Source organism: Phyllostomus discolor, chromosome 10, assembly GCF_004126475.2.
Source record: "Phyllostomus discolor isolate MPI-MPIP mPhyDis1 chromosome 10, mPhyDis1.pri.v3, whole genome shotgun sequence".
Lineage (NCBI taxonomy): Eukaryota > Metazoa > Chordata > Mammalia > Chiroptera > Phyllostomidae > Phyllostomus > Phyllostomus discolor.
This window is the reverse complement of record NC_040912.2, coordinates 44221979-44243424: the sequence shown is the minus strand read 5'-3', so window position 1 is coordinate 44243424 and position 21446 is coordinate 44221979. Positions and strand designations below refer to the sequence as shown.

Sequence of the window (21446 nt, the reverse complement as noted above, 5' to 3'; positions counted from 1 at the left end):
AGCATTCTTCATCTTTCCTATACCTTCTGCAGATTGAAATAATGCACTGTTTTCTCTTCTATTCTAAAGCACCAGAACTGTGTTTAAACATTGAATAAATTTATCTCTGCCACATATTTTATTAGCTAGACAAGGTTTTCTGAGGTAGAATTAGACTTCCATAGTAAAGGCTCCTAGGTATTCTGAGTCGCTTACCGTTGGCAGTTCTTTAAATTTAATAAAAACAAAATGCAAATACTAATGTTATGGATGTTTACCATGCACATATAGTACTTTAAGTACTATAAGTAGAATTTTGTCAAATTTCTTAAATGGTATTTTTTGCTTCTAAATATTAATGTGTTTTTAATTTTTGTAGTTTAATCATAAAAATCAAAAAATTTTTTAAAACTTTGTATTCATAGTGCAGGCTGTGGAAGAACAGGTGCCATTTGTGCCATAGATTATACGTGGAATTTACTAAAAGCTGGGGTAAGAATAATTTTTATATAACAGTACATCCAATTTATCTGTTAGGATTTTCAAATATAATGACCAATTTCCGTAAATTTCAGCATATGTTTTGTTGTATTTGTTACTTTTTTAGAAGTAGATTTGCTATCAAATAATATAGGTTAGTGAAAAGGTGTAAATGATTCACATTACTTTGAGATAATGCACTAGACAGAAAGGTAAACGTGTTGTCAACCATTTGTTCTAGGCGAATTAATACCTATTCTGCACTGACTTTTACCAGGTCAATTTTGTAACTATTTTATGCCTAACCGGAAACATAGTACAGTAGTTAGGTATGCTGACTCTGCGGCCAAATTGCCCAGGTTAATATTCTGGTTCTGTCATTTAGTAGCTGTGAGATCTTGGTCAAATTACTCAATCTCATTGTGCTTCAACTCATCTGAAAGTGGGAATCATAATACTAATAATTCATAAGAATGAAATAAGTTAACCATTGTAAAGTTATTTAGAATTATGTGTGGCATGTACCAAGTGCTCAGTTCAGTGCTAGTTTTTATTATTATTGCTGCTGTTATCACCACTGCTGTTTTTAAAAAGATTGTTTGGTACTTTGGAGGATCTGAAAAACACAGTTCTCCTTATTGTGTATGGATTTGGTTCATTTGTTGGTTCTATAATATGATCATTTTCTGTGCATTACAGAGAAGCTTTTAATCCCTTATAGCTTTATGGTTCCTCTGAATGTATCAGTCAGTGTCTTGTGTTAAAAAAAGGATTAACAAAATGTGTAGTTTCTTTTCCTTCTCTGTTCTTTTTCCCCCTACCTTTCTGCCATTTTTTACTTTTGTTAGGGAATATTTAAATTTTAAACAGTTTCTTTAAAAGCCAAGAGATGAAATTTTATTTTTATATTCCTCAAAATGGTTAACCATCTCCTAATACTCATTGGGAAGTTTTAAGTGTATAAAATTCAAGTAGGATTTTATCACATGTTAACATAAAAGTCAAAGATTAAAATTGAGGTGGAAAGAGGCATTTAGATAAATGCCAGCAAGCAAAATAAACTCATCATTTCAGCAGTTGTGTATTTTGAACATAATCCCCTTTTGATTCAGTTTGGCTTAACATAAATGTGGTCTTGGGCCTTAGGTTTGGACTTGATGTAAAAGTCTTTTGATATAAAGATTCCCTAGCAAAAAATCTGAGAATTTTCTTAACTCTTCTATCTTCTTTATCACTTCAAAGTATTTATATTGATCCCCAAAGTATAATAGTTTTGCCTCAGAAATATACTTGAAATCTGTTTCTACCTTTCTGTATTTTTTATACTGCTTCGGTGAACCTCTACTGGTTTTTCTTCTCTTTAGAATGCCATCTTCCCTGCTATGAAAGTTGCCTGAATATCAAGTTTGTTCACGTCAGGGTTGCCTATTGCAGTAGTTCTAATTACAGATGTACAAAATAATTGTCTAGGATAATCAGTCTCCAGAGATGTAGTGTAGGTATCTGATTATTTTTACCTCTCTCAGCCTGTCCTTAGGTAGCCAGCCCAGGAAACATTAGTCTGTAGAATGAATTTAAACTTTATTATGTTTATACAGTCCTAAGACTGCTTTACTACTTTTCTGAACAATTATTCAAAGTTCATGTATTACATTGTTTGTTTTAGAAAATACCAGAGGAATTTAATGTATTTAATTTAATACAAGAAATGAGAACACAGAGGCATTCTGCAGTACAAACTAAGGTACAGTTTTTTCTTTCACTTATAAACTATAATTTTCATAAATGCTTTTTTAAATGTTTCACCTTTATCATTTGTTATCTCTAATAGGAGCAGTATGAGCTCGTTCACAGAGCTATTGCCCAACTATTTGAAAAACAGCTACAACTGTATGAAATTCATGGAGTCCAGAAAATTGCTGATGGAGTGGTAGGTGTTTTTGGCCTGTCACTTCTCTTGAAAACTTTTACTTTTTATCTAGATGTAATATTTTAATTGTAATCTTGTGTTTCATCTAACATGAGAATATCTATAATAGTTCTTATTTTTATTTAACCTTGATTTTGTTAATTCCTTTCCTTCTTGTTTGAAACTCGCAAACAGGATGAGCATTTAATGACTCCAGCACAAGTTAAATCATACCCTAAATAAAATACAGTTGGGAAAGTAGTTCTTAGGTCAAAAATCATGTAATTCTTTATTGTTTCAAGTATAAATTACTTTTTTAGAAATTAGCTACATTGGCCCTGGCTGGTGTAGCTCAGTGGATTGAGCTCAGGCTGTGAACCAAAGGGTCGCCAGTTTGATTCCCAGTCAGGGCATGTGCCTGGGTTGCAGACCAGGTCCCCGTTGGGGGCCATGTGAGAGACAACCGCACATTGATGTTTCTCTCCATCTCTTTCCCTCTCCCTTCCCCTCTCTCTAAATAAATAAATAAAATCTTTAAAAAAAATTTAACTGCATTGTTCCATAAAAGAAAGTTTCCAAGCCTAAAGAAAGACTTAAAGAGTTTATTTCATTGAAGGGTGAGAGCCAAGCTTGGAAGCAAAACATCAGTGAATTGATGCTCCAAAGACTGGCAGTTTTGCCACTTATTTTATACAGTACAGTCACAAGAAGGTGACTTGAAAGCCACTGGTGGTATCTTAAGGAAGCAGGAGAAAGTAAAATGGGATAATCTGCAGGAATGGATAAAAAGCAAAATGGGAGAGGTACATACTTCTTTTATATTGGTGGGTACACAATAGTTAACATTTAATAAATGTAGTTTACAGAAGTATGCAGTTAAAAAAATACCAATAAAGAATGTTGGGGTTGTCCTGCCCCAGTTACCAGGGTGTTTATCTTTTATAGGAGACCATTCTGTGTGGCGTGGGCCCAGCTCCCACTTGGAGATGCACAGGACCCATGCCCATGGACGGATAGATTCTCCTGTGGGGAATCAGGCCTGTGGTGAAACTAGGCTGCTTTGAGACTGAGCTGTTCCTTTCAAAACAAAAACAAAATTCAAGCAAACCAGTAATTTCAAATTAAATCCTGTAAAGGAGGGAGTGAGACACTAACCTAGTCTTATCTCATACCACCTGGTGTTATTTCAACTTCTGCCCAACTTTTCCCTAAATAACTAAGTCTAAAGATCCCTTATCAGGGAGACATTCAGCAGCCCCAAAAAGCTACTGAACTAGCTTAAAACATTGCTCCTGTTCCCCAGAGAGCCCATTCCTCATGGTTGAGGACTCGCAGAAACCTTCAAAGAAACTCTTCAACAAATAAAAAGAATGTTTTTCTGAAATTCCTCCCGCCACAAGCACAGCTATTACAAAACCAGTCTCAACTTTGGTTTTTCTCCACTGGCACCTTTAAATCCTTATGCAGGCAGACGGAGGGAAAAGGCAAAATTGAAGGGACCACAAGAGGTGGCTTAAAAGAAGGAATTTGAGGAGATGCTTGTAAATTGTCCTGTAACTAGTTGATGTTTTTAAAGCTGATTAAAGGGGAAATCTTGGCTCTTTCTCCGAAGCCTAGACCTAGTTGGGGGTTGTGCTGCAGGGATGGGCTTGTGGGTGTTTTACGGTGTGCCTTGTGGCTTTTAACTGCTCGACCCGTGCCTGTGAGGTTGCGGCAAATACTTGAGAGAGAGAGCAAGGCTCCTGCGTACTAAAGGTACAGTTGCAAAGCAGTCGCAAGAGAGGGCAACCTAGGAAGAAAACCCTTTTCCTTTGGAATCCAAGACACCCTACAACCTAACGGAAAAGCACTCTATGTCGTCAGCCTTTACCTGGGCTGATACGTGTGTACTTCAACCAAGTTGGTGTATTGTCCATGACAATGGCTCATAGCCCTGGGTCCCTGTTCCTGGGCGCCAGCTGATGTGGACCCCAGCTGGTGGGTTCCTCAGCGTTGTGAATGAGACACAACAAATTCACACGGACTACCAAGTCCTGTGGAGGAAAAGGGATGGTGCCCCAACCCTTGCCTTGATAGGCATTTATTGCTTTTCTGGGCACATTACATGATGGTCCTCATTTACTATGCCAAGGTTCACTTTAGGTGGTTGACCTTTTACAGAAAACAAAGGAGAGGATGCCGCTAATCACATCACAGAAGAATGATATTTGTGAATGCAAAGGGAAAAGTGGTTGAGCTGATTACACTCATCCTTGGAAGATTTAGCATGATTTTAGGAAGTTATTTTAAAGATACGCAGTAAACATTTGCTGCCTCAATTCAGGGTGAGGGAGTTCTAGCAAAACCAAGTCTCATAGCAGCCTGGGTACAATGCAGGCCTGATTCCCCACGGGAGAACCTATCTGTGGGCGTGGGTCCTGTGCCATCTCCAAGTGGGAGCTGGGCCCATGCCATGCAGAATGGTCTCCTATAATCTCTGGAGGTCTGGAGAAGAGATCATTGTGACATTTTAAGTGTGTTAATCCTAGACACACAAAAACAATGTAAGACTTGCTCAAGACAAAGATTAATCTATCACATAGGCATAGGACCTGACTTCCCATTATAACCTCTTCAATTAGGAATTTTTCTGATCAAAACATCCCGTGTTGTTACCTTCAGTTACTGAGTTTGTTAGGTCTCCCAGTTGTCCCCTGATCTTGTCTTCTGGGTAGCCAGCCCCCATTCCTTCACAGTTCTCTGTCCTCTTCCTCCCACCGCCACATAAGTAACTGTAAATTGATTTGACATGAATTTTATTTTGTTCTGGCCATGACGATGTAAAGTTTTGTAGTTATTTTGTACATGCTTTTTAATTAGGTAGAAGTACAGGGCCACAATTAAGTTCCCTTCTGCCATGGGTTAATTTAATGTTATTTTAGCTTTAAAGGATCTTTTAGAGAGAGGGTAGGATCGAGATAGCAGAGGGGAGTTGGGAAATGAATGAAAAGGTGAAGGGGATTACAAAGTATAGACTGCCAGTTTTAGATAATGTCATGGGGATACAATGTACAGCATAGAGAATATAGTCAATAATATTGTAATAACTATGTGTGGTGACGTGGTTTTAGAATTATTATGATAATCACACTTTGTAAGGTATATAAATGTCTAATACTATGTTGTATACCTGAAACTAATATAATATGTGTCAAGTATAATTTAAAGCTAAAGTTTAGGGGAAAAAGTTTTTACTGGATATTTAAACTTATGAACTGATAAAAATATATATTGTTATATTCTCCTTTCAGCTTGTATTTTTTGACTAATTCTTGTTTCCTTTCTATATATACTAACCTTGACCTTTAAGGTATCGGACTACTTTATTAAAATTTCTTTATATCTTTATCACCGTACCTAAGACAGCTATCACATTATAAAGCAGCTTAGCTCCAATATTTGAAGTAGAATGAGGAAGTGAGTTGCAAAATGTATAATCCTTGTTTTTCTTTTTCTTTACATGGTTTTGGCAATTTCCCATACTATTTGCTTGAAATTTGTTGGTTTTACAAAGGAAAGATTTGTTCAAATGCTGATTTCAGTGTGTTAAGACAAAGATTGATACATGAGTTTTAGGGACTATGTATTTCCTTTATTAGCCAAGTAACAATTTCACTTTTTAAAAATATTTATTTATTTATTTATTTATTTATTTATTTATTTATTTTTAGAGAGGGAAGGGAGGGAGAAAGAGAGGAAAACATCAATGTGGAGTTGCTGGGGGCCGTGGCCTGCACCACAGGCATGTGCCCTGACTGGGAATCAAACCTGGGACACTTTGGTTCGCACAATTTCACATTTTTAAGATTTATTTATGTGAACTCATTCTTACTTCCTTTGTTATCATAGGTGTGATTGTGCAACTAGGCCTCAAACATTGCCATTACCTTTTCCCTTTATTTTAATTAAAACTTGTTATAACCTGTGCTGAATATAGCCAAATTTTTATAATATAGAATAGAATGCTAATATATTACTGTGTATAATCTTACTTAAATTGAGATTTATTTAATATTTCAAAAAACAAAGGAGGCTATACAGTTTTCTTTAAACTTTAATTGAAAAATATACCTTTTGTGGGGAGGGTTGGGAGGGGGGGCTGGATTGGGAGTAAAAGGGAGAAAACTGTACTTGAACAATGATTAAAATAAAATTTAAACAAAGAAAAATATACTCCCTCCCCCCATAAATGCAACATTAATTTTAAAGTAAAGCTCTTGTACTTCAGGAATATAGGATTTTTAAAAAAATTATTTATGTTTTAGGGCAAGGGGAAGGGAGGGAGAAAGATAAGCAGAGAAACACCAGTGTGAGAGAGAAACTGGGGACCAAACCTGCAATCCAGGCACATGCCTTGACTGAGAATTGAACCAGTGACCTTTTGCTTTTGCTTTGCTTTGCCCAACCAACTGAGTCAACACTGATCGGGGCCAGAAATACAAATGTTTTAAACTCTTGTTTTCTTAGTATATAGAAGTGAAAAAAATATTGTAACCATTACATTTTTAATCGTATAGAAAATTATTTTCAATTTTTTTAGATATAATCTGCATATGACACTAAATTAGTTTCAGGTATATAACATAGCGATTTGATATTTTTATATATTGTGAAATGATCACCAAATAAGTCTAGTAAACATCCATTATCACACATAGTTACAAATTTTTTTCTTTGGTGATGAGAACTTTTAAGATTTACTCTCGTAAGAACTTTCAGATACACAATACAGTAACATTAACTATAGCTACCAAGTGTACATTACATCCCATGACTGACTTTTATAACTGCATGTTTTCACCTTTTGACCCTGTCTCCCATCCCTGTCTCTGGCTGTCATTAATCTGTTCTCTGTATCTTTGAGTTTGGTTTTGCCTTTTTGTTTTTAGATTCCAAATATAAGTGAAAACTTAATAGTGTTTGTGTTTCTTTGATTTATTTCACTCAGTATTAATGCCATCCATGTTGTTGCAAATGGCAAGATTTCTTTTTTCATGGCTGAATATAGCCATGAAAATGTGTGTATAGAGCACACATACTTGATTTAATCATCCAGTGATAAATACGTAGGTTGCTTCTGTGTATTGGCTATTCTAGATGAAGATGCAGTGAACATCAGAGTGCATATATCTCTTTGAATTAGTGTCCCTTTGGATAAATACAAAGAAGTGGAATTGCCAGATCATATGGTAGATCTATTTTTAATTGTTTGAGGACCCTCCATACTGTTTTCCATAGTGGTTGTAGCAATCTGCATTCCCTCCAATAGTATATAAGGGTTCCCTTTGCTCCACATCCTTTACACCACTGTGTATTTACTTATTTTCATTAATAAGCATTCTATTGCAACTAGTCACATTGTGGTTTAGATCTACATTTTGCACATGAATACTGATGTTGATCACCTTCCCATGTGCCTATTGACCATCAGTATGTCTTCAGGAAAATGTCTTCAGATCCTCTGCCCATTTTTAAATTGGATTTTTATTTTATTTATTTTTATTTTTTGCTGTTAAGTTGTATAAGTTTATATATTCTGAATATTAATCCTTTACCAGATATATGATATGAAAGTGTTTTCTCCCATTTGGTAGGTTGCCTTTTCATTTTGTTGATACGTCCCTTTGTTGTACAGATGCTTGTAGTTTAATGTATTCCCACTATAGATTGTTTCTGTCTAATGGGTTAGTCAGAGGTTTACAAATGGCTAAGGAATACAAGAAAAATCACGAGTACATAGGACTACACACACTAAAGGTCTGCCAACTGAATTTAAAATGTTAAACTCTCTCCTTGCATTTTGTTAAGCTGACACAGTGACTGCTGAGTTTTCCATTTGGACAAGATGGGTCTTTCTGTTCTGCATAAGGAAAACAACTTTGTATAGAATCCATTCTGAAGAAGCTATATCTGATGAGAATATTTTTTACCTAAGGTTGTGTGTATACCATAATGGCTCGTGCTATGATGTCCTCTTAAGAAATCTTGCTGTCTGGTACTTTTAAGTATAGGTGACTTATTATAGCATGTTTATATATGATTGGAGACTATGAACCCCCCAAAAAATGTGGAATCTAAAATAATGGGGGGAGTTATCTTAAAACCATATGGTTGCATAAATGATTTGAAAGAAGCCCTGGCTGGCGTAGCTCAGTGGATTGAGCGCGGGCTGCAAACCAAAGCATCACAGGTTCAATTCCCAGTCAGGACACATGCCTGGGTTGCAGGCCATGGCCCCCAGAAACCGCACATTGATGTTTCTCTCTCTCTCTCTTTCTCCCTCCCTTCCCTCTCTAAAAATAAATAAAATAAAATCTTTTAAAAAATGATTTGAAATATTGTTTACTTACCTTTCTGAACCTGTGCTGTAAAAGTCATGAATCTCTGTTTATGATTTCTTTGAGAACACAGAGTTAAATTTTTTTAAATACAAGTTCTGTGTTCCAGAAATATTCTTGTAGAAATTTTAGTTTGAAATGCTAGTCAGCAATTTAAAACTTTATAATAAATGCATGGTATTTATAATTAAAATGACTTTCCTGAATAGGAGATCTAAAGAGAGAGTTTATTCTGACATCCAGTACTATATTACTTATGACTTAGAGACATCTCAGTAAGTAAACTACCTGTGAGGTATACACCAGTGCTCTTTTACCTTGTATAGAAAAGACATCACTGCCAGTTATCAACACCGGGATTATCAATTCTAGAATGATTGTGTAATAGCAACAGTAGTTTGCGTTATACATTTTAGATGTGATACTAAATTCTAAATATTTTTTCCTCTAGTAATGTTCTTTATGGGGATTGACTATGGGGGCGGGGCAGGGGAGAGCAACAGGGGAAAAGATGGGACAACTATAACTGAACAACAATTAAAAAAATAGAAAAAATGTTTAATTTTAAAGCACCCTGTTTTAATATTTATTTTATTGTGCAGCTGATGATTATCTGTAAATATTTGATAATTAGGTTCTGATATTTGCTTTTATGGTTTTTGCTACAGCTATGTTATATGGGAAATAGTAATACATAAAATAACTTTTGCTAATGGGTAAAAGTTGTCAGCAGTTTAAAAATAATAACTTCAGTAAGCTCTGCTTGAAGCAAGAGAATACACTAGAACCTAATTTCCAATGGACTAATTTCTAAAATTCTTTTCAACTTCAAAAGTTGGAGATTATTTCAACTGGTAATAAAAGTGGCTAAAGACAGCTATACGAGATCTGTCCAGAAAAAGTCCAGCCATATTTAATAAAGTGAGAATGGTTACACAATATTGGGGTAACTTGGCAGCCAAGGAGAGTGGACTGAAATGCACGTGTGTGGGCAATGACCACTGTACTAGTCAGTAGGGGGCTGTAGATGCTGTTGAGTGAGCATGTGTACTGTGTGGCCATCACATTCAAAGTGACTGAGCAAGTAGAGCAGTGGATCTGCATCAAATTTTGTGTTAAGCTTGAACATTCATCCTCAGAAACTATTTGGTTGATTCAGAAGGCCACAGCTATGGGTAACTGGTGATTGGCAGCTTCGTCATCACAACGCTCCTGCTCATGCATCACATCTCATGCAGAGTTTTTTGGCGAAACATCAAATCACCCAAGTGACTCAGCCCTGACAGGGTCCAGGTTTGATGCCTTGCAACTTCTGGCTTTTCCCAAAACTAAAATCACCTTTGAAAAGGAAGAGATTTCAGACCATTGATGAGATTCAGGAAAATACAAGGGGACAACTGATGGCAATTTGGAGAATTATGTGATGTCCCACGGTGCCTGCTTTGAAGGGGCCTGAGGCGCCATTGTCCTGTGCACATTGTTTTTTGCATCTTGTATCTTCTTCAGTAAGTGTATCTCATAGTACATGGCTAGATACCATCTGGACAGACCTCGATTACATTAGGACAAATGTGGGGACAAAAACTATAGTCAATTTAAGGGTCAGAAGGCATAAGAGTACAGTAAATATTACAATAGGTAAAAACTAGGAGTCCAAGAAGAACATTGTTTTCTGTTCTGAAGTCCAGTGACTAGGATGTTGTGTTCATGCTGTGTAGGCCAGAGTTCCCTCTGCATTTCCACATTAATTCCTTTCATCAGATAAAATTCAACATGCTCAAAAAGATTACCTCCCTCATAAATTCCTCTTCCTTTTTTGTCCTTTCTGTTTATGGCTCCACCACTCTTGTTATTCACCCAGAATGAGGAATCCTGCATGGCACCTTCTTTCCTTTGTCACACGTAGTCATTTGCTAGTAAATGCTCTACTTTTTGTTGTTCATTTCCCACCTTTCCCTGCTTTCATCCTCTTGTTATTTTTGTCAAAGCCTTACCTATCCCTCAGTGCCATTCAACATGCTACCTTAATATTCTTACCTATAAAATCTCCTTTCTCTGATTTGGTAGCTTTATAGTACTGATTTTACCACTTTTTGGTTTTATTATTAACCTTTTAGTTTTTGTTTGGTGATACATCAGACTATATACTTCTTGAAGTACTGTTTCCTTTACATTTTTGTATCCTCTCCATTGCTTACTGTTAAGTACATTTCACCTGTAGAGCCACAATGCCTTGGCTAATGTTTCAGAATCCAAAATGCTTTGAAAGCCTAAAGCTGTGTGTGTGTGTGTAGTATTATGCTCATTTTGCAGCAAAACCTGGCTTGACATGAGATGAGGCTGCTATTTATGTTGTACTATAAAAAACAGCTGTGTTTTGTAGGTTAAAAACATCAGTAATAGTTTCCCATGCAGTCTTAATCTTTAACCTACTTAATATGAATATTTATACAGATTTTGGTATTAAAAAATTAATGAGTGTTACAGGAATGCGATTGTGTAATTAACAGGATAATAATAAATCATTAATATGTCAAATGTATTTTTATGATGCAAAAAGTCTCTAAATTCTCATGATATCTGAGTATCTAAAAGTGTGGTGACCAAATGTCCTGATCTCCCTGAGGCAATGCCTGTTTATACTTTCTGTTTTAGGTATAGTAATTAAAAGTGCTCTCCGTTTCATTCTCAAGAGCCCAGAATTGAATGATAAATTATGTGCTAACCCTACTTTTAGCAGATATCCCTGCAACATATGCCTTTGTTATGGTAGGTGGGTTTAATTAAGAATGAGAACATTTAGTAGCATGATATAACTTTTGTTCTGGTCAGAGTAAGATGCACAGTAAGATGCATAAAACTCTTCTAATACATATGATTATATATTAGGAGACAGGGTAACCTAAAAGTTGATGGGAAGTTGAGGTCTCTGTTTTCTTTAGTGGGGAGAATTTATTAAAAAGCACACTGTCAAGAAACAGTCATAAAGACAAAGAGGCTGCCAGGATATGGATATGGTAGAAATGCCTTTTGATTTTAAAAAAAGTAACTATAGTTTTAGAGTTCCTTAATCAATCACAGTATATGGGTATATGCAAAAATTCTGCCCCCCAAATTATCTGCAGTATAGGCAAGGGTGAAAAACCATTCTTGTCTTCTTACTGGTTCAGAATGAACATAGCCTAGCTGGATAAAAATGAGGTACTCCTGAGCCTGAAACTAATTCAAGGGAATGTTTTATATAATGATTCATAGGTCATCTATTCACAATCCTAAACACTAACAAAGATTTTTTTCCTTGAAAAATTATAGCCATTGTTTATTTTTGTTGTTTTGTTTATTTCCATCACCAGTTATCCACCCTATACAATCTTCCACCTCTCCTGGAATGTCCGTATTGATGATATCCCTGGTCCTTGTGACTAGTGAGAACTGAAGATATCCCTGCATGGATTCTCCCTGCCTTTTGGGAGTTCATTTGTTCAGACAGTGATATAGGGGCTGTGTACACTAACAGAATAGGGCACTCCATGGTGATGGAGGATAGGCAAGGAATGATTCAAGTGAGTTCTTGGACCTCTTTAATAAAAGTACTAGGTAGTAATAGGGGTCCAAAAAAGGTTGGGAAGGTGAAGGATATAACCCTTATTTTGTTGGCTTTTTTTCCTTTCTCCACACATTAAGTTTCTAGTGTAGCTATGCCTAAAAAAACTATCTTCTTGGATCTTTATTTTTTGGGTAAACCTATTTCATTTTTCTTTTCTTTGTGTTTATGCATGCACACACTACAAAACCTGGGAAAATCTGCATTTGAAATATGTTGAAATACTGTTGTACACAATTGATTTTTTAGTAACTAGAGATGGACTGGTTTTTGATAGTTCTTCAAGCTACATTATACAAAATAATAACACCTATTTTGTTACTACACAAAAATTGGTATGTGAAAAAAATCGAAAGCCCAGAAGCAATTTATCTGAAGTAATGAGGAAAGAAAATGATTTTCCTCCTAACTTTAATGAAGAATTTTTTCTTTCTTGGCAGAATGAAATTAACACTGAAAATATGGTCAGCTCTATAGATTCTGACAAACAAGATTCTCCTCCTCCAAAACCACCAAGGACCCGCAGGTATTGTGTGTCACACTTTGAAAGGATACTTTCTATTTACTCGCTGTTAATTAAAATAACAAATTCTGAATATATCTAAATTTTCTTTATAATTTTTATCGTTCTTTTGTTTAAGATGTAGCATAAGTGTGGCAACTAATTTGTACTGATGTACTGCATAAATTGTGTTTCACCTTGGTAAAATTAGTATACTGAGTAAGAATAGTTATCATAACCATGAACTGACTCATGGTTTTGGTATGTCGGACAACTAAAATTTTAAATATTCTAAAGATTATAATTTCTCCTAATGATTATACAGGTAGTATGTTTGCCAAAAATTATATGCAAATTAAAGAGGTTATGCAAAGATGTTTCATAACAGTTCTAACAAAAAATTAGTCTATTCTGTACATTTTTCTCATACTCTTTTTTGTTGTGTTTTGTTTTTGTTTTAGGTTTTTTGTTTGTTTTGTGTGTGTGTGTGTGTGTGTGTGTGTGTGTGTTTTCCATTACAGTTGGCATTCAGTATTATTTTTTTATATTAGTTTCAGATGTACAACATAGTGGTTAGCCAATTATATAATTTGTGAAGTGATCCTGGATCTCCTGAATAATTCTAGTACCCACCTGGCACCATACATAGTTTTTAAGGTTTCATTTATTTATTTATTTTTAGAGAGAGGTGAAGGGAGGGAGAGTGAAAAAGAAACATCAATGTGTGGTTGCCTCTTGTGCACACCCCCTACTGGGGACCTGCAACCCAGGAGTGTGCCCTGACTAGAAATCAAACCAGCAACCCTTTGGTTTGCAGGCCAGCCCTCAGTCTACTGAGCCATACTAGCCAGGGCTACATACATAGTTTTTACTAAGCTTATTTATAATAGTTAAAATCAGCTTAGATTGCTAGATTGCTATGTGGTATGGAAAAGGTATAGAAAGTCAGAACAATTTAGTTTCAAATCCTTTTTAGCCACTTAGTAACTTTAAGGTCATGAGTAAGGCACTTACTTTATCCTTGTGGCTTTTCTGTTTAAGTATTACTCTAAGGATTAAATGAAATAAAATATGAGAAGTTACAATTAAGTTACTGAATTATTTTTAAAAAGAAGCACCATCAGAGATCTGTAATAAAACTGTGAAAATGACTTACACGGTATCTTGACTCAAGCACATACCTGCCCAAATTGATTGACCTTTCCTCAACTTCTTTTATATAGTACTCACCAATTTTTTTCCCTTTTCACCTTGATAGAAGTTGACTTATGTTGGGTCAGGTGAACAGGGTTTAGTCTTCGCATTGAGTCACTGTACCTTAACAAGACCATTCCTCTTTAAAAAGAGAAAAAGACTACAGCTATCCTCAATAAGGCAAGATATGGTAATTACTTACTTAGTCTCTGGATTGCCTTTGCGGTGCTTCTCTAAGGAAGATCAGGATGCTTACATAGATGGGTTTAAGTCTCAGTGTTTAAATGCTCACGATGTTAACTGTGCCTTAATAGAACTTCCCAGTAGTTCTTTCCTGTTTGATTTCCACTGTAGTATCTACTAAAATTGGAATTTTAATCTCTTGTGAAAGATAGCCAGTTAAAAATCTATAAACTGTTCTCTAACTTCTTCATCCCACATGTGAGTCCTACAAGAAACTATACTGGCTATAAATTAAATTAAGTATTTTGCTATTCTAATATCTTTTAATTTGTTTTTTGTGATTGAGCCAGTGTGGAGGTTTTCACACTGTACATTGAAATTTGTGATTTATATGGTTTTCTATCTCCAACAATAAATAATGGTAAACTTTTCCTAATTTTGAAGGAAAAATAGGAATAGAGAATGTTCTGAATTTTAAGCCTTTCTTATATATCATTTCACAAGTTCAGGTCCTGTTACTCCTTAATAAACAAAAGGATAATAAAAGTAGCAAATGTGTATTAGCAGAAAAATGTTCATTCAGCTTATAATAGGATTTTATTTGGATATGTGCTCAATTTTTTTGTATGTGACTTTATATTACATGTGTAGGTGATTTTTTTTTTTTTTTAATTCAGGCAGTAGAGCTAAATGGCAGGATTTCATTATGTTCCCTGTGACTAATAGGTTGAGATGAGGTTTGGAACTATTATAAATTGTTAACTGAAAATAAAATCACAAGAGCTAAGATTAATGAAAAGTAAAAATGAGATAGACCTTGGCTAGTGTGACTCAGTGGATTGAATGCAGACCTGCAAACCATAGGGTCACCGATTCAATTCCTAGTCTAGGGCACATGCGTGGATTGCAGGTCAGGTCCTAGATTTAATGAGTCATGCAATTATGGTTTATAAACACATAAGTCATATTACAGATTTTGAACAGCAGGTTTCACTTCCCTATTTTCAAACTAATACAATTTTTTTTCATTAACACCAGCATGCTAGAAGTGTACCTTGTTAGCTATTTCTATAAACTGTCAACCAGTTTAACTACAGAGACACAAAAGGGTGTGTGCCTTAGTAAGGTTTTCTTAATTTGTTCAGTATTTCAGAGACAGTGACAGTATATTTGATGCTTTCTTATGCCTCTCATTTCAAACAATTTTAAGTGGGAATACAATTGAGAAGAAGAATGTGATTGATTCTCTTTTAGGCATTTTGATATCTAGGCTGGAGGTAAAGATTTGGGAATAAAAATATAGGAAACTAAGGCATAAATGAAACTTTTTAGATTCTAGTTATAACAAAGTATCAAAGTATTATGGTAAGCACCATAATTTGTAAAGAGTAGACTAAGAGAAAGCTGTGAAAAGGAAAAGGAAAACCAGAAAACAGTGGCATTAAAGAGGTCACGAAGGAGCAAGTTTTGTGTCTGGCAGAAATACATGAATATCAGCTTCCTATAAGGGTTGCCTGGGAGAATGAGCTGGATTTTCAGACATCTATGACTCTTAGAATAACTTGGATATTCTAAAGTGACAGGATATGTGGGGTCAAAACCAGGAATTGAGTTCTGCTCAGATTGAAGCATTTAAAGCTACCTGATTTTGGGAACCCTCATCTAGCATGGGATGTCATGGGATTTTTGGCAACTAAGGACCCTGGGAAAATAATAAGTAGAAAATTGGGTAATAGGAGCAATCCATATCACATAAAAGAGTTAATATTCTCCTTCACTGTTTAAAAAAAGAGTCTTTGAGTTTTTTTAATTTTACATTTCTTTTGTTGGCTTATTTGTGTGTGTTGTTGTTGTTGTTTTTATTGTTGTTGTTTTCTCAAAAGCTGTGGCTAATCCTTTATAAGCTGTTGTGATTTTTTTAAAAAGTTTTATTGTTGACACTATTACGAGGCTCCCCATTGTTCCCACTTTACCCAACTCCATTCCTCTGTCCATCATCCCACTATTGTCAGTGTCCATGGGCTATGCATATCTGTTGTTGAGCTGATCCCTTCACTTCTTTTATCTAGTCACCTTTACTCCCTGCCCTCTGACATTTGTCAGTTTGTTCCATGTTGTTGACATTTTTTTTATCCTCACCTGAGGACATGCTTACTAATTTTAGAGTGAGGAGAAGGGAGGGGTGAGGGAGAGAAACATTGATTGGTGCCTCTCTTATGTGCCCTGACCTGGGACCAAACCTACAGCCTAGGTATGTGCCCTGCCTGGGAATTGAACCCTTAACCTTTAAGTTTATGGGATGACATGCCAACCAACAGAGTCACATCAACTAGGGCCATGTTGTTGACTTTTTTAAACCCAAATATACTGCCTTGAAATGGTTAATTTATAAGAAAGAGGGGAGCAAAGTGGCTGAATAAAAGTAGAAGAAAATGGTTCTGTAGTTCAGCCAAATAGGAGAAGGAAGGGTTGAAAGAATTATCCTTTTCAAAATATCAAATTCCTGGAGATAACCTGAAGTAGAAAGTAGAAGTGTATTCATTTACATATTGAAAAAAAACTAACTGTTCTTGGTTGGAAAAGTTAAAAGTTACTTAGTTTAAACATCAATGAAAGAAGCTGTCGGTTCCGTTGCATATTTGATGCAATTCTCATCAGAATCCCAAGAAGCTCTTTTCTGAACTTGATAGTATAAGGTTAAAGTCCATTTGGATAAATAAAGAGGCAAAAATACCAAAGAAAACTTTGGACTTCCGGCAAGATGGAGGCATAGGTGGACACACCATACCTCCACGCACAACCAAGATTGGAACAACAATTTACAGGCAGAATAACACCCAGAACTGAAAGAAAATTTATTTGAATAGAAGTCGGACAGCCAAGAAGTTGAAATAGACCCGTTTATCCAGACTAGTAGGAGGGGCTGAGACAAACAGCCAGGTGCGGGTCGCTGCACAGAGAACAGGATGAATTGGGCGCATAAGGCAACCGGGAGTGGGTAAGGCATCTGGGGCTCTCAAGATCGCAGCTGGTGGACCCAGTGAGGTGGCAGTTGTGGAACAGGGCTGAGCACACAACCAAGGATCCCAGGGAAGGGACTGAACGGAGATACTGCCATTGTTCCCTCTTGACCCCGCCCTCACATACAATGTCACAATCTAGCGACTGGGGTGCCCCACCCTGGTGAACACCTAAGGCCCCGCCCCTCACCGTAACTGGAGCAACCAGACCAAAAAAAAAAAAAAAAACCCGGCTCAAACAGAAGAACAAGTCAGTGCCCCAGAACTCATCCTTTTGAGTGACCAAGAGATAGCTAACCTATCAGATGCACAGTGCGAAACACTGGTAATCAGGAAGCTCACAGAACTGGTTGATTTTGGTCACAAATTAGATTTAAAAATGCAGGTTACCATAAAAGAAATGAAGGGAAATGCACAGAGAACCAGTAGTGATGGGAAGGAAACTAGTAGTCAAAACAATAGAGTGGACCAGAAGGAAGAAAGAAACCACCAAACAGGAAAGAATGGAGAAATAAGAATTTAAAAAAACGAGGAGAAGCTTAGGAACCTCCAGGACATCTTTAAACGTTCCAACATCCAAATTATAGGAGTACCAGAAGGGGAAGAGGTAGAGCAACAGATTGAAAATGTATTTGAACAAATAATAAAGGAAAACTTCCCCATTCTGGCAAAGGAAATAGACTTCCAGGAAGCTCAGAGAGCCCCAAAGAAGTTGGACCCAAGAAGAAACACACCAAGGCACATCATAATTACATTAGCCAAGGTAAAAATGAAGGAGGGAATCCTAGAAGCAGCAAGAGATAAGGGGACAGTCACCTACAAAGAGGTACCCATCAGACTGTCAGCTGATTTCTCAAAAGAGACCTTACAGGCAAGAAGGGGCTGGAAAGAAGTATTCCAAGTCATGAAAGACAAGGACCTATATCCCAGATTACTCTATCCAGCAAAGCTCTCATTTAGAATGGAAGGGCAGATAAAGTGCTTCTCAGATAAGGTCAAGTTAAAGGAGTTCATCATCACCAAGCCCTTATTTTATGAAATGTTCAAGGGACTTATCTAAGAAAAGAAGATAAAGAAAAAACATGTATAGTAAAAGGACAGCAAACTCACAATTATTAACAACCACACCTAAAGCAAAACCAAAAGAAACTAAGCAAACAACTAGAACAGGAACAGAACCACAGAAATGGAGATCACATGGAGAATTAGCAACAGGGGAGTGGGAGGAGGAGAGAGGGGGAAAAGGTACAGAGAATAAGTAGCATAGATTGTAGGTAGGAAATAGACAGGGGGAGGGTAAGAATAGTATGAGAAATGTAGAAGCTGAAGAACTTATAAGCATGACACATGGACATGAACTAAAGGGGGGAGAGGGTGTACAGGGTGGAGAGGACTGAAGGGGGTAAATGGGACAACTGTAATAGCATAATCAATAAAATATATTTTAAAAAAGAAAACTTTGAAAATGATGAGTGAGAACCAACCCTTTTAAAAATTATGAAACAGTATAGCTATTTTAAAAGTTTGTTAGTGGTATAAGAATATAACAGTTGACAGAGTTCAATTACCTAAGGAATCAGTCCTTTATGAATTAATTTCACATGTACTAAATAGGGAGAATAACAGGATTATTTATTGCCATATTATAATATTAACCATTTGGGGAAAAATATATTTAGATCCTTATACCACAACAAATATCAAAATAAGCTTCGGATAGTTAAATAAATTATTAGTAAATACAAAAAGTCAAATCATTGAAACAAAAAATATAATGTTTGACAAACTTGAAGAAGGGCTATAATAAAATGATAAAGGAAATCACAAAGGACAAGATTGATTTGAGTACTTAAAAATTTTTAAGTTCCACTGGGGTGGGATGGGTGGGGGAAGGAAAGGAGACTACTGTATTTGATCAACAATAAAAAAAATGTGAAACAGAATTTTAAAAAAATAGAGAGAAAAGTAATTAAAAAAAGGGAATGTTCAAGTTCTAGTTGAATTATTTATTCCAAATTGGCATTCTTTAGCCCTGTCTGGTGTGGCTCTGGATTGAGCACCAGACTGTGAAGCAAAGGGTCACCGGTTCAGTTCCCAGTCAGGGCACATGCCTGGGTTCCAGTCCAGGTCCTCAGTGGGGGGGGGGCGTGTGAAGGGCAACCACACACTGATGCTTCTCCCCCTGCCCCTCCAAAAATAAATAAATAATTAAATAAGTAACATTAAGATCTTTAAAAAATACTGGTATTCTTTAAGGTAAATAAGGGTCGAGTTTGGCAAAATGCATGGTTATTCACGCTTATTGTCATTGTCTTAATTTTTATGTTTTCTTTGCTTTAATCTTTTCTTAATGCTTATGTTGTTCCTTTCCATTTTTAGAAAATACCTTTGGTCTCAGGTATAATTTTAAAAGTTATTGGTGGTGGTCAGAGTACATAGTAAAACCAAGAAATAAAGGTTAAACACAAGTGGAGAGCATCCTTTTTAAATGGGTATTAATATAGCTGACCCAAAGGAGCTGACCTGCATAGGCTAGCTGAGTTACCTGAGAACACAAATCTGTTGTCTTCCAGTCTAATACTTTGTGTGTTTGGGAGGAGGGAGGTATTACTCTGGAAGAATGGATCAGTTTGGGGGAGTTTTTGAAGTGTTCTGCAATTTTGGTTGTCATTTCACCTCTATAATTTTTCCATCCCATGTGGAAGCCAGCCTATATTACTATAAGGAAAGTAATTTTACGAGTTTCTATAAAACATTAATTTGAAACAGAAGTTAATAGAGAATTACTCATTTTAAGACTTGATCAAACAATTTAAATGTAAATTTTCTATTATAACGTCCAAACTTCATACCATAAAATTCCAGGCCTTTATAATATAGCTTCACCCTGTTCTTTTAGTCTTATTTTTCAATGTTTCTCTGTACTCCTTAGGGACCCAGACTATTGTGTTCACTGCTTTGTCATTTTCTGGTACTGGTATAATGCTTAGCATGTAGTAGGTCCCTAATATTTTGTTTCTGAAAAGTGAAACATGCCTTCCTCAGAACAGATGCGATTTAGAACAATATTTAAAGTTAGAATGATGCAAATCATATTGTATTTCTTCACTGGAATTTTTTTACATCAGAATATGTAGTGAAAATGTGAATGTTGGGTACCATAGAGGTAAATCAGTATGTAGCATATTGTTTTATGTGAAAGGACTTATCATCTTTGTGCATATATAAGTGGTATAAAAGTAAAGTATACTAAGACTTGTTTAAACCAAATTTAAAATGAGGAAGGATAAAGGGAAAAATCTGTCAGTGTAATTATCAAATTTGAGTAGCCAGAAAGGACAGAAGAAAACTATTGGAGGTAATGGATATGTGTTTTACCTTGATTGTGGTGATAGTGTCATGAGTGTATGTGTCCAAATTCATTGAACTATATATATTAAATATGTGCAGTTTGTTTTGCATATCAACTCTGCCTCAATAAAGCTGTTTTTTAAAATGTGAGTAGTCAATATATTTAATATGTATGTATGAACATCATGCATAGACTATGGCTTCTAAAAGCATTTTTAAGATCACTGATTAAATAAGGCAGTTTGAACACTTAACCTCTGGTCCCCTTCTAAACTTCCTAAAATTTATATATATTTTTTATGTATAAAAAATAAACAAAGGAAAAAAACAAAATTGGAGCAGAGATGGCATCAAATTGAAATGTGGACAAAAGATTGAAAAGTGAACAGCACAGTGACCAATGAAAAAGGGACCTAACAAGGGAAGCTGAAACTTGCTGTCTTGTAGTTGGGAAAACCAGTAAGAAGCAAAATGATTCTCTTCAAAGAACCTTCCAGAAAGGCTCAGAAATTGGGGGTCCCACTTAAGCTGTTGTATGACACTGAAAACAAGAAGAGTACTTGAATGTCTCCATGAAGAGGATTTAGAACCCCATATTCCATCCATCAAAATTGAGCGGGTAGATGGCTGCTTCTCCCATACTTTGCTTGACACATAGTAGGAAGGATATACTCTGGAGTGGTTGAACCGGGAATCTCTGGATTCAGGGACATTAGGTCCAACTAATGGGAGTTGTAGTTATTGTCTTACTCAGAACAGGAATCTGCCTACTGACTAATGAGATCCTTCATCCCCCTTGCTCTTACCCTTTATTTCATTCCCGGAATACTGGTGGGCACTTCTGGTA

At 35.9% G+C, this 21446-nt stretch overlaps 1 protein-coding gene across 5 annotated transcripts in view; it reads left to right on the top strand.

The window, feature by feature from the left end:
* PTPN12 (protein tyrosine phosphatase non-receptor type 12) overlaps nucleotides 1–21446 on the top strand; it is a 93224-nt gene that overhangs the window by 61074 nt on the left and 10704 nt on the right. For all 5 annotated transcript variants that reach the window (XM_036010712.1, XM_036010711.1, XM_036010710.1 and 2 more), the window contains 4 exons: nucleotides 405–471; nucleotides 2126–2203; nucleotides 2291–2389; nucleotides 12790–12875. In XM_036010712.1, the coding sequence (XP_035866605.1) occupies nucleotides 405–471; nucleotides 2126–2203; nucleotides 2291–2389; nucleotides 12790–12875 (330 nt within the window). The remainder of the gene's footprint in view (nucleotides 1–404; nucleotides 472–2125; nucleotides 2204–2290; nucleotides 2390–12789; nucleotides 12876–21446) is intronic.